Genomic DNA, 19,371 nt, shown 5'->3' with positions numbered 1-19,371 from the left:
CTGAGCATGCTGTTATGCACACGCCCGGACTGACTGGCGTGTGCGGGTGTTGTGGTTCCACTGGACCATGGACCGGAGAGTGCCTGGAGGGGCGTGACTAAGTATCTGGCCGATCCGACCAAGGTGGCACGACGGCATACGACGCCAGTGCACCAGGGAGAAACCGGGCAGAGGGACCAGGTGCTACTCCAGGTCAAACTCCGGACACGGGGGTTGACCCACACTGGGATTACTGGAACAGGCAGGTTAGGCTGGCACAGACTGGTGGATGTAAGCAAACACGGCAGGTATGCAGATGGGTGGATACAGGCGAGTATGCAGGCAGGGAGGTACTGGCCGAAAGGACGGGCTGGAGCACAGAAAGGTTAAGACCCAGTACAGACTGGGTCACAGAACCGCAGATGCGGTAGACAACCACAGCAGAGAGGGAACGCCCGAAGCGGTGGGCAAGAACAGAGCAGGACGGGGCTGCAGGAGCAGCGAGCACAAGCAGGGCAGGACAGGACTGCCGGAGCAGCGGGCAGAAGCAGGGCAGGACAGGACTGCCGGAGCAGCGGGCAGAAGCAGGGCAGGACAGGACTGCCGGAGCAGCGGGCAGAAGCAGGGCAGGACAGGACTGCCGGAGCAGCGGGCAGAAGCAGGGCAGGACAGGACTGCCGGAGCAGCGGGCAGAAGCAGGGCAGGACAGGACTGCCGGAGCAGCGGGCAGAAGCAGGGCAGGACAGGACTGCTGGAGCAGTGAGCAAAAGGGTCAGAGCGGAGCAAGGCTGCCGGAGCAGTGAGCAAAAGGGTCAGAGCGGAGCAAGGCTGTGGAGCAGTGAGCAAGGAGTCAGAGCAGGCTAGAACCGCCGGAGCGGTAAGCAAAGGAGTCAGAGAAGACTAGAACCGCCGGAGCGGTAAGCAAAGGAGTCAGAGCAGACTAGAACCGCCGGAGCGGTGAGCAAAGGAGTCAGAGCAGGCTAGAACCGCCGGAGCGGTGAGCAAAGGAGTCAGAGCAGGCTAGAACCGCCGGAGCGGTAAGCAAAGGAGTCAGAGCAGACTAGAACCGCCGGAGCGGTGAGCAAAGGAGTCAGAGCAGGCTAGAACCGCCGGAGCGGTGAGCAAAGGAGTCAGAGCAGGCTAGAACCGCCGGAGCAGTGAGCAAAGGAGTCAGAGCAGGCAAGGCTGAGTAGGGGAGACAGGGCTCTGTTCACACGGAACAGACAGGAAGGGAAAGGCAGAGCCAGACACCCACAGGGTACTTGCAGAGAAGTAGCGAGTGGACCACAAACTCACAAACGGGAGTACAGAGACAACAAGCAGGAGTTAGGTACGAGTTCAGACTCTGCAGAAAAAGGAAGGGAACGGACATAGAGGCAAAACAGGTAAAGGATAGGAGAGAGTTCAGACTGGAACTGAATGTACGGAGGAGACCGACACTGCAGCGGAATACAGGAGCGGGTCTGGGAATACGGCCCCCAGAGAGGCAGGACGAACAGGCAAGGAGCGTGTTCAGACAGGACAGACAAGATACAGGAGCGGGTCTAGGTAATCGGCCCCTAGAAGGCGGGAGGAACAGGCTAGGAGCGTGTTCAGACAGGTCAGACAAGATACAGGAACGGGTCTAGGTAATCGGCCCCTAGAAGGCAGGAGGAACAGGCTAGGAGCGTGTTCAGACAGGCCTGGAAATACAGCCTCCAGGAAAGGCAGACAAGAGAACACAGAACGGGACCTGGCACCTTCAGAGTGCAAGCACACACTGAATGAAACACTATGCTCAGGCAGGGATTGATTGGAGCAGCTGAGCTATATACCAGGTGACAGACAGCAATAGGCTGAGGACGCACAAGGGGTGTGACCCACAGCAGGTACAAATAGCAGGAAGTGATCGGGCGCCGCCCTTAAGCAGCAGAAACAGACACAAACAGACAGCATGGAGGGAAGCCAGAGAGACATTCTGGACTGGAGATCAAGTGTGCGCTCTTGCACAGTGGGAGATGGACCACCATGCAAGGACGCCGCCAGGTATGTTACAAAGACCCTAGAATATAAGACATATTTTCAGTTGTTTCACACTTTTTTGTTAAGTATATAATTCCACATGTGGTAATTCATAGTTTTGATGCCTTCAGAGTGAATGTACAATTTTTATAGTCAGGAAAATACAGAAAAATCTTTAAATGAGAAGGTGTGTCCAAACTTTTGGTCTGTACTGTAGGTGGACACGGCTTTCATCTCAGGGAAGGACACAGAGGTAGACTCTTGGAGGTCCTATCCCAGAAAGAGGAGGTAGTGCACAAAAAAGGGACAAAATGAGAGAGACTTAGCTTTTTGTTTCGAAAAGACCCTCACAAAATCCTTAAATGGTAGAAGAATATTGGATATGATGGAGTTTGCCCTTAGAGACTCAAACAGAGGTCAGGGTAACACTTTAATACAGTTCTGAAATCAAGTTGATCTCCACAGGATGATATGGATAGCTGACCATTCAATTGGTGCATTCAGCCTGAAAAGGGGTTGTCCGGCCTTAGGGTACAAGTCTGTAGTCACTCTATGGCGCTCTACATGACTGAGAACTTGTGAATCCTCACGGCTCGAGCAATGTTTTCTGTGAGGATTCTCCGGTGCTGGAGAACGCAAGTGGCCGGACACGTTTAGTAGCAATATGGATTGAAGTATGCAAATTGTATACTTGTGGTCACATGAAAGCTCTCAGTGCCGTCATCTGAGAATGCTCACAGAGTGCAGTGAACGGGATGCGAGGATTCACAAGTCTGCAGTTGTTACGAATCGTGGTTCTGTACTCCCACCTGGTAATGGCACTGGTCCGATACGGCGCTACTTTGGTGACATGCGCTGAAATTGTCCCAATCTTGTGGAGTGTCGTGTTCTGGCATTGTGGGATTTGTGAGGACACGGGACGCCATGTCTCTCACTGATTTCTCTTCCCAGGGAAGACAGGTCGCTGTATTCCCAGTTGGCAAACAACGCAGGACGCTGTTTTGTCTGGTACTTAGCAAAGGTGTTTTTTTGTCCAGTCTGCTGTTGAAGATAGCAGAGAGTGGCTCTCTGGGGATGATTGGAAAGTGGTCAGCACCTGATCTTTAGGTGGACTATATAATCCTGCTCCCTGCTCAGTCCTTTGCTGTTTATTGCAGTTCCCATGTGCTTGGTGGTTTGTTGTGTTTGCATTAGGTTTTGCTATTACAGCAGGGGGTTTTTTGTTTTCTCTTTTGGTTACACTTTCTGGGGTTACTGCAGAGGTACTCACCTGGTCCTAGACTGGGCACCAGCCACGTCACCAGACGCCAGCTGTCTGGCGACTGTGGGCCTGGGAAGGGCTCTCCAAAGTCTCCCTTCCATTTACTGGGAGCTGGGTGAATAGTCTTCCCGGCACTCAAGGGCTCACCTAGCTGGGCATCTTGTGCCAAATGCATCTGTGGCTGCGCCTTTGCTTGTTTGGAGCCAGTCTTTTTGGGTCCCTCTTTGAAGCGCATAACAGCAGTCACATAGCGTCACATAGAGAGACTGCAGATTTGTAGGCTAAGGCTGGACAACCCCTTTTACCATGATAGTTCTAAGAGCAGCTGTGAGGGGTAAACCTGAAAAGGAAGTGTCCTCAGACGGGAATGCTCCCACTTAGAGTATCACTCTCTTGGTATGGAATTTGAAATGGACATACAGAATTGATGAACCATGTGTAGAATGAGCTCCAGTGATCTCCTTAAGGAAACACATTTTGTGCCACCAGAGTCCACATAAGGCTGACCCCAAAATTCTGGAAGCTGACAGAACAAGACAAGTTTATTATTTCTAGAAGATAATTTTAGTCCTAGGGTTACCCTTCAATTTTGACCTCAGGACTGCAGTCCTTGCTTGTACTTTGGCTTGGGATCGTTCATTTGAGAATTCCTGGAATTAAGAACATGAAGATATTGTTTTCTTTCCCTGGATGTTTCTTTAAAACGTAAGTGAAACCTATGGAGGATATCAGGACCCTTCCTGCAAAGTCTATCTCTTATAAAAACAACAAAAACAACTGGTGTTAAAGCCTCATCATCTCGGACAAGTTCAGAGGCCAGAATCCCAAACTGGATGGCAAATTAGACCACACATTCAGTCCTCTGTTTTAGACAAAGGAGTGCATCAGCAGCTGCCTGAACCTGACCTAATAGGTTGATAGAAAAGGTGAGAGCGAGAACATCACAGGATCGTCCCATTCCCTCCGAGCTGCAGCCCAGGAGAAAGCATCAGCAGAAAGTAAAGCAAAAATATGGACATTTTTCACTTATCAGAAAGAAATTGATGTGGGCAAATTACAAAGTGGACAATGCACTGGTTTTAGAAGCCTCGACAGACCTTGGGGTTCCTGTTGCTGCAATGGGTAGAGAATAGTGATGAGCGAGCATGCTCGCTACTGCTCAGCGCTCGCCCGAGTATCTCACTGCTCGCTACTGCTCAACGCTCGCCCGAGTATTTCACTGCTCGCTACTGCTCGGTTCTCGCCCGAGCATCTCACTGCTCGCTACTGTTCGGTTCTCGCCCGAGCATCTCACTGCTCGCTACTGCTCGGTACTCGCCAGAGCATCTCACTGCTCGCTACTGCTTGGTGCTCGCCGAGTATTTCACTGCTTGCTACTGCTCGGTACTCGCCAGAGCATCTCACTGCTCGCTGCTGCTCGGTGCTCGCCAGAGCATCACACTGCTCGCTACTGCTCAGCGCTCACCCGAGCATCCCACTGCTTGCTATTGCTCGACGCTCATCCGAGCATCTCACTGCTCGCTACTGCTTGGCGCTCACCCGAGCATCTCACTGCTCGCTACTGCTCGGTGCTCTCCTGAGCATCACGGCGCTCGACAAGCTTGGCACTCGGCGAGTATTTCCGGGTTGCTCGGCGGAAGCTCGGGTCCCCTCCCTGCATGTTTGGCCCTCTTTACAGAGCCAGTGAACAGGCAGGGATTGTCTACCACACACTGTAATGCTGTAGCCATGTTGGTTGTGGCATTAGTGATTGGCTGGCCGCACAGCGTCATCAGGTCTATATCAGACCTGGCACCGCCATGCTCGTCACAGTCACTCCGGAATCAGACAGTGTAGGGAGAGCTGCTGCTGAGCTAGGGAGAGATTCGCTTGTTTCTAGTTAGTGTAGGTGTTCCACAACATATATATATAATATCCATCTGAACCATCAGTCCTTCTGAGGACAAATCCAGCTGCATCGATATCAGTGCTCGGCAGGGTATATAGCAGACTGCAGTACACATAGGACAAGAGGCTCCATTCCAGTTCTGTCGGCTGCTGCTGTTAAATAGTCTAGACATAGCCCCAGGTATCAGGAGCCAGGAATAATTTTTTTGGATCTTAATCCTGATTATTTGCTTAAAAAGCAATCCAGAGAACACCGTTTTTCTGCGCCATTTGCTTGTTGGCATTGCGGAATACAACCAGGTCCTTTCCATATTACAGCGCTAAAAATCCAGCTATTTAAAACTGTGGTTTGTCTGTCACATGGATCACATATAATTGCGCTGAAAATACTGCCATTTCTGGCCTCCATTGAAATCTTGTTGCAGTGTGTTAGTGAACTTATTGACACGAGGTCGGCGCTGTTAAAAATAGTTACCTACAGGCCAGCTATTTAAAACTGTGGTTTTCAATCACACGTATCACATATCACTGCGGTTGAAATCCAGCCATTTGTAGTGAACGTGGAAAATATTGTCCTCAATTTAAAATGGGCAAGGCGCATGGCAGGGGACGGGGAACTGGACGTGATGGTGATGATGGTACATGACCGTGCTGAGGCCGTGGGCAAGCTGAAATTGTGCCACAACAAACACCCACATCTTCTCGCCTGACCTTCCTGTCCCAATTCATTGGGGACCGCAGAACACCACTATTGAACACAGCAGTGTGAAAAGGTTATTGGTTGGATAGCGGATAATGCTTCCAGTCACTTTGCCACCACCTTGTCTTCCACACGGTCAAGTCTCAGTAGCCGTGAGTCTGTACCGCATATTCCTCTCCCTGATCCTCTTTCCTCCCACCATGCCGAGTGCCCGGAGACAACTGATCCCACACTTGGATACTACGAAGAGCTGTTCACTTTTCCATTTATAGATTCGGGCCTCTCGCCCGGCCCACTTGAAGCGGGGCAAGAGGAGATCGTGTGTAGCGATGCCTAAATATTTAAGCAGCCACGGTCACACAAAGGCAATGGTGGGAAACTATCACAAGATGTGCCTGATGATGAGACACAATTGCCAGAAAGTCAGGAGGCGGACCAGTGTGCAGAAGTGGAAGACGAAGTGGTGGATGATATAGTAACACAGGGGGAGGGAGGCAGAGCACCCCAACAGGCTGGAAGAAGCAGTGTGGTGGCCACAGACAGAAGGCAGGCAACCGTTCCCCGTAACATCAACACGACAGAAGTTGCCAGTACAACTGTTAGGTCTTCCCGAGTCTGGTTGTTTTTTAAAGACTCTGCCGATTACCCCAAAAAGGCCATTTGCACCACCTGCCAGGCCAGCATCAGCAGAGGTAGCAAAACTACTAGCCTGACCACCACCAGCATGATCAGGCACATGGCAGCAAAGCACCCGACTAAGTGGGCTGAACCCCAGCGTCCAGGAACAGTGTCTGCGGGTGGCACCACTGCTTCTTCTGCTGTTGTGCGTGCAAGCCAATCCTCAGTCCATGGCGCATGAGAAGATGCCTCCTGCCCTGCACCTGTTGATGCACACTCTCAACTAGCACCACCAGCAAGCACGTCCACGTCCTTGTCTCAGTGCAGCATTCAGTTGTCCCTACCCCAGTTCTTGGAACTCAAGCGCAAATACGCAGCCAACGCCACACAGGCCACACTACTACATTCACACATTTTGCGACTGCTTGCACTTGAAATGTTGCCTTTTACGCTCGTGGAGACAGAAGCTTTCCGCAACCTGATGGCAGTTGCCGTCCCTCAATACTCAGTCCTAAGGACACCACTATTTCTCCCGGTGTGCCATCCCCGCAATAGACGAGCACGTGTCCCACAACATTAGTCGTGACCTCAACAACGCAGTTACTGAGAAAGTCCACCTAACCATGGACACGTGGACAAGTGCTTGTGGGAAGGGACGGTACAACTTGCTGACGGCACACAGGGTTAACATAGTGGAAGCCGGGACCCAGTTGGACCTTGGGATGGAACACGTCCTCCCGACGCTGAGGATTGTGGGCCCTGCACGTCCTCCTCTTCAGCATCCATCTCCGAAATGACCACATCAGTCGCAAGCTGGAAGCACTGCAGCACTGATTCGGCCAAGCGGCAACAGGCTGTGCTGAAGCTAATATGCTTAGGTGACAAACCGCACAATGCTGAAGAGTTGTGGACAGCTCTGAAAGAGCAGGCAGATCTGTGGCTATCACCGCTGAACCTACAGCCAGGCATGGTCGTGTGTGACAATGGCCAGAACCTGGTGGCGGCTCTGAGGCCTGGCCCATGTACTTAACCTCGTGGTTCAGCAGTTTCTCAAAACCTACCTGGATCTGCTTGTCAAAGTACGCCGCCTGTGTGCCAATTTTAGAAAGTCACCTACAGCTTCCGCCGCCCTTGCTGTGTTTCAGCAGTGTTTGCAGCTTCTGACTCACCGCCTGGTGTGTGATGTCCCCACGCGTTGGAACTCTACATTGCAGATGTTGGGAAGGATTTGTGAGCAGAAGAGGGGAGTTGTTGACTACCAGCATCAACAAGGCCATCATTATTCAGTTCAGACTCCACACATAAGACCTCAGGAGTGGACATGGATGTCAGACATATGTACCATCCTTCAAAACTTTGAGGACTCCACCAAGATGTTGTGCGGCGATGACACCATCCCGCTTCTCTGTCTTCTGAAACACTCTGTACTCACAATCAAAGAGGATCCATTGCAGGCGGAACACGATGAGATGGAAGGAACTATACAGGGTGATTACACACAGCCCAGAATCATCTCATCCCAACGTGGATTGGGTGACAATGAGGAAGAGGAGGAAGAGCTAGTTTCATGCACTATACACAGTACTACATGCACAACTGTCATAATGTCTGTTCAGCGTGGATAGCCTGAGAACAGGGGGGAGGAGGAGAGCATGGTCAGTCATCCTCTTGGTGAGGACACGAAAGTATTGCCTGTTAGCAGTCTGGCACGCATGGCTGAGTTTATGTTACGCTGCCTTTCCCGTGACCCTCGCGTTCTCCAAATTTTGGGTGACAGTCATTACTGGTTAGTGACACTTCTAGACCCATGCTACAAGGAGAACTTTATATCTCTTATTCCCGAGGTGGACAGGTCTAAAATGGGACAGTACTAGAAGGCCCTTGTTGCGGCATTATTAAAAAAATTCCCAACACTGGCGGCAGAGGTCACAGTTCGTTGGACAACCAAGGACTACAGGCAAGAGAGACATAACTCCAATCCAGCAGAGGCAGGGGAACACTGTCAAAGTTCTGGGACAGTTTTCTCAGACCCTCCCATCGCACAGGCCCTGAGGCGCGGGGTACTCTCACAAGAAGTGCAAAGTTTGGGAAGATGCTGAGGGAGTACCTTTCTGACCGTACCAACGTCCTCCGTGATTCCTCTGTGCCTTATAATTATTGGGTATCCAAGCTGGACACGTGGCATGAACTGGCTCTCTATGCCTTGGAGGTCCTGGCCTGCCCTGCCGCCAGCGTTTTATCAGAGCGGGTTTTTAGTGCCACTGGTGGAATTATAACTGATAAGCGCATCTGCCTGTCAACTGACAATGCTGACAAGCTGACTCTTATAAAAATGAACAAGGGCTGGATTGGGCCAGACTTCTCAACACCACCGAATGATAGCAGCGTAAAATAAACTCCAATCCAATGTCTTTTCTTGGGAGGTGTATTCCCATGCACCTCTTCACACCCACACATGGGTATACGCTTCCTGATTTTGTCTATTTGCTCTTGTCCTCCTCATTCTCCTCATCCTCCATCACCATATCATTCACCACCATATGTACCATATCATCTCCTCCCTACGTGTCTTGCAAGGGGCATTGGAGTTCCTACAAATTTATGGCTGCTTTTGCATTCACTGCATAGGTAAACTCCATGGGAGACCCACTTCCTAATAATGGGAAAATTGTTTTTAGGAGGCTCTCTGACCGCTACGTCTTTTGCAAGGGGCATTGGAGTTCCTCCAAATTTTTGGCAGTCATTGCTTCACTGCATAGGTAAACACTATGGGAGACCCACTTCCTGATAATGGGAACATTGTTTTTAGGAGGCTCTCCGACTTCTACATCTCTTGCAAGGGGCATTGGAGTTGCTCTAAATTTTTGGCTGGTTTTGCATTCACTGCATAGGCAAATACTATGGGAGACCCACTTCCTAATAATGGGAACATTGTTTTTAGGAGGCTCTCCGAACTCTACGTCTCTTGCAAGGGGCATTGGAGTGCCTCCAAATTTTTGGCAGCCCTTACAGTCACTGCATAGGCAATAACAGTATAGGAGACCCACTCGTTAATAATGGGAACGACAAAGCATAGCCGACTGATGGCTCTCTAACAATAGTGAGGGTCAACTGCTGGCCCTTTAATAATAGTAAGGGCCGCCTGATGGCCCTATAAAAATAGGCTTTGTGACTTTCAGAGTTCCTTCATCATAAATGAAGCAGGATGAGTCTAATGATCTGTCACACACCACATGGCCAAATAAGGTTGTAAAATGTTAAAATGACATTTCCCGATGAATGCATTTGTCACGATTGAAAGCAATGCAAAAGTGCAAAAACTCATCAAAAACGCTACGTGTGAACATAGCCCAAGGTGTGGAGGAGTATTGTTATGGATCCGGGGGGGTGGAACCTCTGTGCTGCGGTGCAAAGAGGGACCAGAGGGGCGTAACTAGGTATCAACTCGGACTGACCAAGGTCGCACGGCGGGTCAATCAACTCTGTGACCAGGAAAGGACCGAGCAGAGGGACCAGGTGCTACTCTGGGCCTGTCCTTGTATGAGAGCAGGTGACTCCCATGAGTAACTGGCAGAAGCCTCCGGGTAGGCATGGCAGGTAACTGGCAGAAGCCTCCGGGTAGGCTGACAGATAGGCACGGCAGGTAACTGGCAGGAGCCTCCAGGTAGGCTGACAGGCATGGCAGGTAACTGGCAGGAGCCTCCAGGTAGGCTGACAGATAGGCAACGCAGGTAACTGGCAGGAGCCTCCAGGTAGGCTGACAGATAGGCACGGCAGGTAACTGGCAGGAGCCTCCAGGTAGGCTGACAGATAGGCACGGCAGGTAACTGGCAGGAGCCTCCAGGTAGGCTGACAGATAGGCAAGGCAGGTAACTGGTACGTTCTCCTGGTAGGCAGGCAAGCCAGGCCCATAGGCAGACTGGCGGGTTTGCATCGTAGGCAGACCCTCGGGCTGGAGAGTACACTTGGCTGGCGGAGACAGGTAGTCAGGCTGGCGGACAGGACTGGTAGTCAGGCTGGCGGACTGGACTGGTAGTCAGGCTGGCAGACTGGACTGGTAGTCAGGTTGGCGGACTGAACTGGTAGTCAGGCTGGCGGACTGGACTGGTAGTCAGGCTAGCAGAGTGACCTGAGGGCTGAAGCAGAGTTTAGGACGCAAAGCTACAACCTTGCATGGGCACCTCCATTTTGGAGGAGGTGCCTTTTATATGGGACTCCTTAGGACAGCGCGCGGCCCCTCTAAGAGGGAAGGAGCGCGCGCGCCATAAGCACAGTGCCCAGGAAGCTGCGCATGCCGGCAGCAGCAGAAGAGCCGGAAGACGCCGGGCCAGGAGCACGGCGGTAAGAGGGACGGCGTCTCTGCCTGTCAGGGGGCAGAGACGCCAATACTGCAAGTATTTTTGATTTTGGTTATTTATTTTGCCTTATGTACAAGTCATTACCCTGGAAAGGATGTTCCTTAACAGATTTTCCAGGAAAATCCATTTTGGTTTTGTTTTTATATGTTTTATTGTGAGGCCGTAAAAGTGGCGTAATACTCTGACAACATTGTTGACAGCAGTGATCTGGGAGTCAAAGATGCTTCCAGGGTTCTTCCCCATGCTGTTCCTATGTCATTTCAGCACTGTTCCCATTAATTTTGGGCAATTTTTGACCTTTTGCAGACCGGGGGGAGCCGCCTGAAAAATGGTGGAGTTTCCCATAGACTTACATTGGGCTCGTTGCTCGGGTCGACCACCCGAGTATTCCAATGTGCTCGACCCGAGCATTGAGCACCCGAGCATTTCCCATAGACTTACATTGGGCTCGTTGCTCGGGTCGACCACCCGAGTATTCCAATGTGCTCAACCCGAGCATCGAGCACCCGAGCATTTTACTGCTCGCTCATCACTAGTAGAGGAGAAGATAGTTGCCTTTCCGTGTATGAAATAATGGCTGACAATTTTGAGGCATCCATTAGCACATAGAGAGCACCTGTCTGCTTGAACTACGTCCCATGGACACATAGATAAATGATGTACTTGCCAAGATATTTCCACTAGATTGTCCAGCAGAGAAGTTGGGCTTTTCCACCTCTAGAATACATGGTTAAGTACTCAGTTATGGCACAGCCGGGCAGGTGGATTCTCAGAGTCATGGGAGCCGAGCACGTTGGCCACCAGAGTAGCTGGACGCTGAGCCCGGCACTAGAGCCCAGGAGGGTGATGTCTGTGTCTCTGACTGCTATGGGGGTTTGCTGTCTGGCTGGTCATGGACCACTGTGCAGAGATTTTTGGTAAGACATGAGTTGGTAACTGTGAGGATCATTGATCAGTTTGTGGAGATTTCTTTCACTTTGTCACTTTCTTTAGTCCACATAGCTGTCTGCAGTCGCGTGAAGAAGCTGGAGATGGAGGACACTTCCGGGACTAAGAGGATCAAGTTGCAGGACAGAGTAGAGAATCCAGCTAATCATTAACCGTGAATCCATGAAATGTCCATCGCTTTGACTGGTCTCCTTCTGCCTGGTGTGTTGTCCGGTGCATGTCCTCTGCCCCGGTTGTATCCTGTATTTGAGAATGACCGCAGTCAAGACAGACATTGCGCCATGGCCTCCCCTATGGAAGATCTTTCTGCTGCTATTCACACTTCAGCTGCACCTCGCTGAGGCATTTTGGCTTTTCGATGTCCTGTTTCCCCCCAGCATTACTCCAAAAGCAGCACCAAGCAACGACAGTTCACCTGTGGTGTTAGGTAAGAGATGCATCCATGGAAAAGAGGAATGGCTGAGGCCAGACGCAGTCCTATGTGCGGCGTGCCAGTGTGTGCGTGGCTGGTGGGCATTGCTCTGGACAGGTTAACAAGCTGACAGGAAGACTTTTAACCTATCTAGCCCTATCTCCCTGTATTGAGGTGGACTAGGTTCATACCAGTGTTACGTTTTGGGGGGTTTTTAACATAAAATGCAGTTGCCTGATGGGCCGCATGTACTTATTAGAGGAGTGACTGTACGGGTGTGGGTTGTTGGCACATGAATTGGATTAACATGTTCCTCTGCCATCTCTGCAGCTTGGGCTTGTATGGAGACAGTCCGCGTGCCTCTTTGTTCCTTATCTGTCCTGTTTTAGGATCAATAGATCATAAATTCAGGTACAAGAAAAGCAGGAGAAGCGGCTCATCTGTCTCCTGAAAATCCATCTTCTTTATGGAATATTCATGATAAAATCCTTGACAATTCATGGAGGCGTTTCTGGCGTTACTCGGGTATCCTGAGAAGGTCTACACTGTGTTCCAAATTATTATGCAAATAATATTTTCTCAGATTTTCCCACATTCCCTCTATGAATTGCAGTCATTGTAATTTTCCAGTCTAATAACTATTCGAGTACAATTGAAAGGTTTTTGTATAAACTTCCTATGATAACAGGATATTTATAAAAAAATAAACTCAAAATGCCCTCAAAATGCATGTTCCACATTATTCTGCACAGCAGAGATTTCAACCTTTTCATTTTAATAAAGAACAAAAAAATGGTCATTTGTGAAATTATAAGCATTAGCCGGTTATTACACACTGAAATCAAACAGTTTTCACCTCAAAGCTTTATTCTAGGTGATGTTACATTTGCTCATAGGACCCCTTGTTCGAAAGGAGCTTCTGAACTCTCTCGTCCATTGAATTTGTCAGGTTTTGGATGGTTTCTGCTTCAATTGTTTTGCATGAGGACAGAATACCCTCCCAGAGCTGTTGCTTAGATGTGAACTGCCTCCCGCCATCATAGACACTCCTTTTGATGATGCTCCAGAGGTTCTCAATGGGGTAGAGGTCAGGGGAGCATGGGGGTCACACCATAAGTTTGTCCCCTTTTATGCCCATAGCAGCCAGAGATGCAGATGTGTTATGTGCAGCATGAGACGGGGCAACGTGGGAAGCAAACACCTAATCTGCTGCTACCACAAGTGGAGGCTTTGGGAAGTTAGCCATATAATAGCAGGATATTTTTCAATGGTGATAACATACTGCCTGGAGTCTCACCTCTTTAACATTAATCATGTTTCATAAGGTGGAATCTTGATTAAAGAGGCTGTTCCTCTGTAATTAAGAGATGAAGCATCTCATGGATTGCCGCACTCATCATGTGTGAATTGCACTGGATGGAAGATTTGCAGCAATGAATTTGTGGCTGTAAATCAGAAACTTAAAAAAATAATCAGTGATTTTCTCAACATTTATAATGCAAATTGCCTCTTTAGAGAAAAAGAGAACTTACGCTCTATAGCGCCACCTATTGGAAGCAGCAATCCTACAAGTCACAGTCAACCCTTTAACAAGTTGTACAATATGACTTAGGATAAAAGCCAAATCAGAATCTCATTTTGCAGACACGGTGTTTCGGGCTGTTGGCCCTCGTCAGTGCAAAGTATGAGAACTGATTTGGCTAGGTAAGAGACTTACACCTAGCCAAATCAGTTCTCATACTTTGCACTAAGCCTCCTTACCTTGGCGTGCCAGAGCCGGCATGTCCCTCTCCACATGGAAAAACGTTACCCCTTAGATCTCAGTCCAGAGCCTCCCATCTAGCCAAATCAGATCTCATACTTTGCACTGACGAGGGCCAACAGCCCGAAACACCGTGTCTGCAAATTGAGATTCTGATTTGGCTATTATCCTAAGTCATATTGCACGACTCGTTAAAGGGTTGATTATGACTTGTAGGATTGCCTCTTCCAATAGGTGGCACTATAGAGTTCAAGTCCTCTTTTTCTCTGAAGAGGAAATTTGCATATTAAATTTCCCAGAGGAGCATTGCACTGCGAATAAGCCTCCTTACCTTGGCATGCCAGAGCTGGTGTGTCACATTGAGAAACGTTACCCCTTAGACCTCAACATTTATTAAGAACACAACGTGTCCAGGAAGAGATAAAGGCTTTGTGGATGACGCAGTGTAGCGTCTTGTTTCCTATGGCATCCAGAGTCCATTGACCCCAGAGGTGAGGATCGGCAGAGACATTGGCTGATATGGTGGTGATCGCTGATGGAGGTGATCTACGATGGTCCACAGGGTGATCAGCATTGTACTATGGGGTCATCCACTCCATGGCTTGTGCTGGTTATATAGACCTTCTCAGGATACCCGAGTAACGCCACAAACGCCTCCGTGAATTGTCAAGGATTTTTATCATGTATTTTACGATGAATATTCCATAAAGAACATCGATTTTAAAGAAGGCGGATGTGCCGCCCTTTCTCCTCCATGTTTCCAATGTTACAAGTTGAAGGTTCACAATTTCTCTCCCAAAGAATTTTCTTGGTAAGTTTTCAGACATTGTGTGCCCATTCAAGCTGGTACATGAATTCGGGTCCTTGTTACAGCACACCATAAATGTGATTTTTAATGTAAGGTAATGATAAGCATTTAAGATGGCCTCTAGGGTGTAAGACCAGCTTAGTACATCATGCATGGTATCAGTCTTTCTGGATAATGAGATCCGCTCTACACGATACAAACCCCTTCCTGTGAAACAGCTGAAAATGGGAGATCTTAGCACAGATCATCGGTTCTCCAGCCGCCTGGCATGACACCCTTTATCGAGCATGTTTTCCCGCTAACCAACATGTCCTCATCAAATATCATGGAAAAATCTAGTGGCCATACACATCAGTCTAAAGTTGATCTAAGTAGGTGATTTCAACCATAACAAGAGGTCAACCCAACAATAACAATCATAATCTAACAATAATCAACATTTACGTCCAACAGCCGATAATCTATATGATCCTTTCCAAAAAGAACTTTGCCGGACAGATCACTCATCCTTCGGCCAGTGAACATGTATGGCCAGGGCGACAGATTCTAATGGTCAATATGAAATGAAATGTGTATGGAGACATCGCTCTAATGATCGTTCACCCTACAATCATTCATAATAGTGTTGAGATATCCTAAACGTTCCTGAGCATGTAGGACATCTCAATATGCAGGAAGATGAAGAGATTGCAATCAATTCATTACGAGAATGGGATGACGTCGCCTGTAAACAGTCAGATAAATGGGGAAAAATGGTGAATTGGCCTAAAGATCAGTACGTGAGAGAGGCCAAAAGACAACTGTTACACATACGCCTGGACTGACTGGCGTGAGCGTGGTTAGTGATCCCACTAGACCATGAACCGAGGAGTGCCTGGAGGGGCGTAACTAAGTATCAACTCGGTCCAACCAAGGTCACACGGCGGCTCAGTCGACTCCGTGAACCAGGGAGGAACCGAGCAGAGGGACCAGGTGTGATTCCAGGTCAGACCCCGGTGACAGCTGTTGACCCACACCGGGGAATGCAGGAACAGGCAGGTTAGGCTGGCATACAGACAGGTGGGTACTGACAGGCACGGCTGGTATGCAGACAGGTGAGTACTGGCAGGTAGGAACGCAGGCAGGATAGGGACCAGTACAGACTGGGATACAGGAACAGTGCCGCAGGTGCGGTAGACAAGCAGAGCAGAGCAAAACCCGCAGGTGCGGTAGACAAGCAGAGCAGAGCAAAACCCACAGGTGCAGTAGACAAGCAGAGCAGCGCAAAACCCGCAGGTGCAGTAGACAAGCAGAGCAGAGCAAAACCCGCAGGTGCGGTAGACAAGCAGAGCAGCGCAAAACCCACAGGTGCAGTAGACAAGCAGAGCAGAGCAAAACTCGCAGGTGCGGTAGGCAAGCAGAGCAGAGCAAAACCCGCAGGTGCGGTAGACAAGCAGAGCAGAGCAAAACTCACAGGTGCGGTAGACCAGCAGAGCAGAGCAAAACCCGCAGGTGCGGTAGACAAGCAGAGCAGCGCAAAACCCACAGGTGCGGTAGACAAGCAGAGCAGAGCAAAACTCGCAGGTGCGGTAGACAAGCAGAGCAGAGCAAAACCCGCAGGTGCGGTAGACAAGTAGAGCAGAGCAAAACCCGCAAGTGCGGTAGACCAGCAGAGGAGAGCAAAACCCGCATGTGCGGTAGACCAGCAGAGCAGAGCAAAACCCGCAAGTGCGGTAGACAAGCAGAGCAGAGCAAATACACACAAGGTACTTACAATGAAGTAGCGAGTGGACATTAAACTCACAAACAGAAGTACAGAGACAACGAGTTGGAGTTAGGTGCAGGTTCAGACACTGCAGGAAAAGGGAAGATACGGACATAGAGACAAACAAGTAACGGGCTAGGAACTGAACCAGGAATAAGATACAGGAACGAGCCTGGGAACTCAGCCCCCAGGGTGGCGGAAACAGACTAGAAGTCACAGATACAGGTAACGGGCCTGGGTATACAGCCCCCAGGGTGGCGGAACAGATAGAAGTCACAGATACAGGTAACAGGCCTGAGTATACAGCCCCCAGGGTGGCGGAAACAGACAAGATACAGGACAGGACCTGGCAACTCAGTTGCACAGAACACACTGAAAGAAAGTGTTGCTCAGGCACCTCCTACTGGGTGGAGGGGCTTTAAGTATCCAGTGACTCACAGCAATAGGCTGGGGACGCATTAGGACTGTGCACACAATAACTATAAGAAACAGGCAGTAACCGCGCTGACGCCCTAAGCAATCAAACAAGAGACATGCACACAGCAGGTACTGGAGCAAAGTGTGCAGCCTGGACTGATAGGTAAGATGGCGGTCTTGCATGGTGGGAGGTGGTAAGCCATGCCAGCACGCCGCCAGGGATGTTACAACAACTACTGGATGAGGATCGCTCTAAACCTCTCTGGGGAGATCCCACTGAACAAGTCTTAGCAGAATATTTGAAAATTATCCAGGAAGGTTTTGAAAATGGAGAAATAGTCAAAAATTAAAGACACTATTTACCAGTTAAGTGCCCTAAGATAGTGTCCCTCTATATGCTCCCAAAGGTGTGTAAAAAATGAAATATTCCATCCCAGGAAGACCAATTGTCTAATGTATAGCTAACCTGACTGACAAGGCCAATCACTGTCTAGATCAGGAGCTAGGTCTATGGACTCCCGTCCTATACCCGGGACACCAAGCAGCTTATGAATGAACTGGAAAGCTTCATTCTTCAACATCAAGAAATATTGTCTACGAGTGATGTAGGGCATCTTTATGTAAGGTGCCCAAACGAGGTAGTCGTGGACGAGCTTTAGCCCAGACTCGCTTTGGCACCCTACAAAGTGTGTCCTCGCTCTGGTGTGCTGCTGTGTATGTGGTGTTTCCCACTTACTTCTGGCCAGCCGGCCTCTTCTGACTACAGGAATTCCTCTTCTGAAACCAGGGCAGCAATCAATTCAGAGGACACAGAGTTCATAAAAACAACCAGAACTTTGCTTGGTAACTGGCAGTTTTTACAGTATTTACAGGCAGATATAAAGTATAAGGCCCAACGGGTTGTACCGGATACAACTTCTGCCCTTGTTCCGAATCTAGGTGAAGCATCTCTGTTGCTTTCTTCTCTAGCCCTAGAGACTCTTCCACACCAATTACAGTATATCTGGATCTCAATTCACTCTGCCTCCTAGAGCTTGAGTCCTGACTTCTTCTGCAGCCTTGCAGACTGAATGTGCACCCAGGCCCCCGGCGACTTTTTCGAAGATCCAGATCGGCTAAAGGGACTCTTGTGGAGGGATTCTCTAGCGATCCACTGTCCAGGATACTAGACTCACATCTACCCTAGCAGCCCTTGCAGAGCCTTCTAACCTTCTGCAGTACTGCACACTGCTGACTGTGCTCACTTCCTGTACTTGACACTAGCACTGAGTTCCCCTTCCCTCTACTGGTCTGGCTGTCACAGTTAACTCTACCTAGGCCAAACTGTAGCCCCAAAGTGTTCTAACTTTGGGAACATGCTTTTAATCCTGTCTAGTATCAGATGCAGAGTATCACATCTATCACTACAACATTCCCCCGCACTTTTATTATGGTTGTCCTCGACCATATTAGACAACCAATGCAAGTGTCAACATTTATAACATTATAACATATTACTAAAACATTAAATGGAAGACTGGTCTTGACGTCTTCTTCTTGGTGGGAAACCGGTTCTTCTTGGTTAAATGCCCTGGAACAGCAATCAGAACAGTTCATATTTGTAACATTCAAAACTTCTCAGTAGCACCGGTCCTTCTTGGTGGACCCCAGAAACACAGTGTCCATGTCCATTTTATTAACATAATATTCAGCAACAGCCCTCTATTTGCTCAAGGGCAGAGTCCTGAAATACGCACCATCTTAGTGGTAGAGGATATTAATCCTAAAGGCTGGCTTCAGTGCTTCAAATTCCAGCAGAAAAAGGTGCAACAAAACAAAAACAAAAAGGAAGCAGCTATAAAATATTTAACTCTTGCTGCTTTAGGCCTTCCCGGCCTTGAAGGTAGTGACGCACCCCCTGGGCCATGTGCAAGGGATACCCGGAGCCGGATCTGGATAGGGGTAGTAGTCCTTGTGGCGGTGACCCGGTCCGTGACCAGGGTGTCAAACTAAGTGGCAGTCTATGGCAGTAGATGTTAACTTGATTGTCGACTACGCCACCCGTTGAGTGCGGCTTTGACGCCGCCGCTGCAGAGCAGTCCGCTGAGGCTGGTGGTATATGTGCAGCAGTGATGGTATAACCCCCAACGGGAGGGGTATGGCCTCAGGGCAGCAGGTGTGGATGATGGGGGTTGTGATGATGCAGAAAGAAGACTCAGAGTCAGGAGATGCAGTTCAGGGTTTTTACTTACTGGTGTTCTTTTGGTCACTCTGGCCTTGAGTGACCACCCGAGCCGTGCTGCGTCCACCAGGTCCTGGACTCGGCTAACCCCCAGGCGATTCCGGAGCGTGGTCCTGAGCTCCCTTCTGACTCTCTCTCTCTCTCTGGCCGTTCCCACCAGGGATCCACCTGTGTCCGGCTCCCTCGGGTCTCTTGTTGGTTGAACCTTCCCTGGCTTCCCTGACCCTATGCTCGGTGTGCCATTCTGGTGGATTT

General features: G+C 49.5%; 1 protein-coding gene across 1 annotated transcript in view; it reads left to right on the top strand.

Annotated features, from left to right (window-relative positions):
- Positions 1–11,849: 11,849 nt before the first annotated feature.
- LCAT (lecithin-cholesterol acyltransferase) overlaps positions 11,850–19,371 on the top strand; it is a 171,127-nt gene continuing 163,605 nt past the window's right edge. Inside the window, exon 1 of the mRNA XM_073659884.1 lies at positions 11,850–12,179. Coding sequence (XP_073515985.1) covers positions 12,005–12,179 — 175 coding nt within the window. The 5' untranslated portion in view covers positions 11,850–12,004. The remainder of the gene's footprint in view (positions 12,180–19,371) is intronic.

Source organism: Phyllobates terribilis, unplaced genomic scaffold (genome assembly GCF_046119375.1).
Source record: "Phyllobates terribilis strain yellow unplaced genomic scaffold, ASM4611937v1 Scaffold_14__1_contigs__length_39327217, whole genome shotgun sequence".
Taxonomy (NCBI): Eukaryota; Metazoa; Chordata; class Amphibia; order Anura; family Dendrobatidae; genus Phyllobates; species Phyllobates terribilis.
Note: the sequence above shows the minus strand (reverse complement) of the source record. Positions and strands in the feature narration are given on the sequence as shown.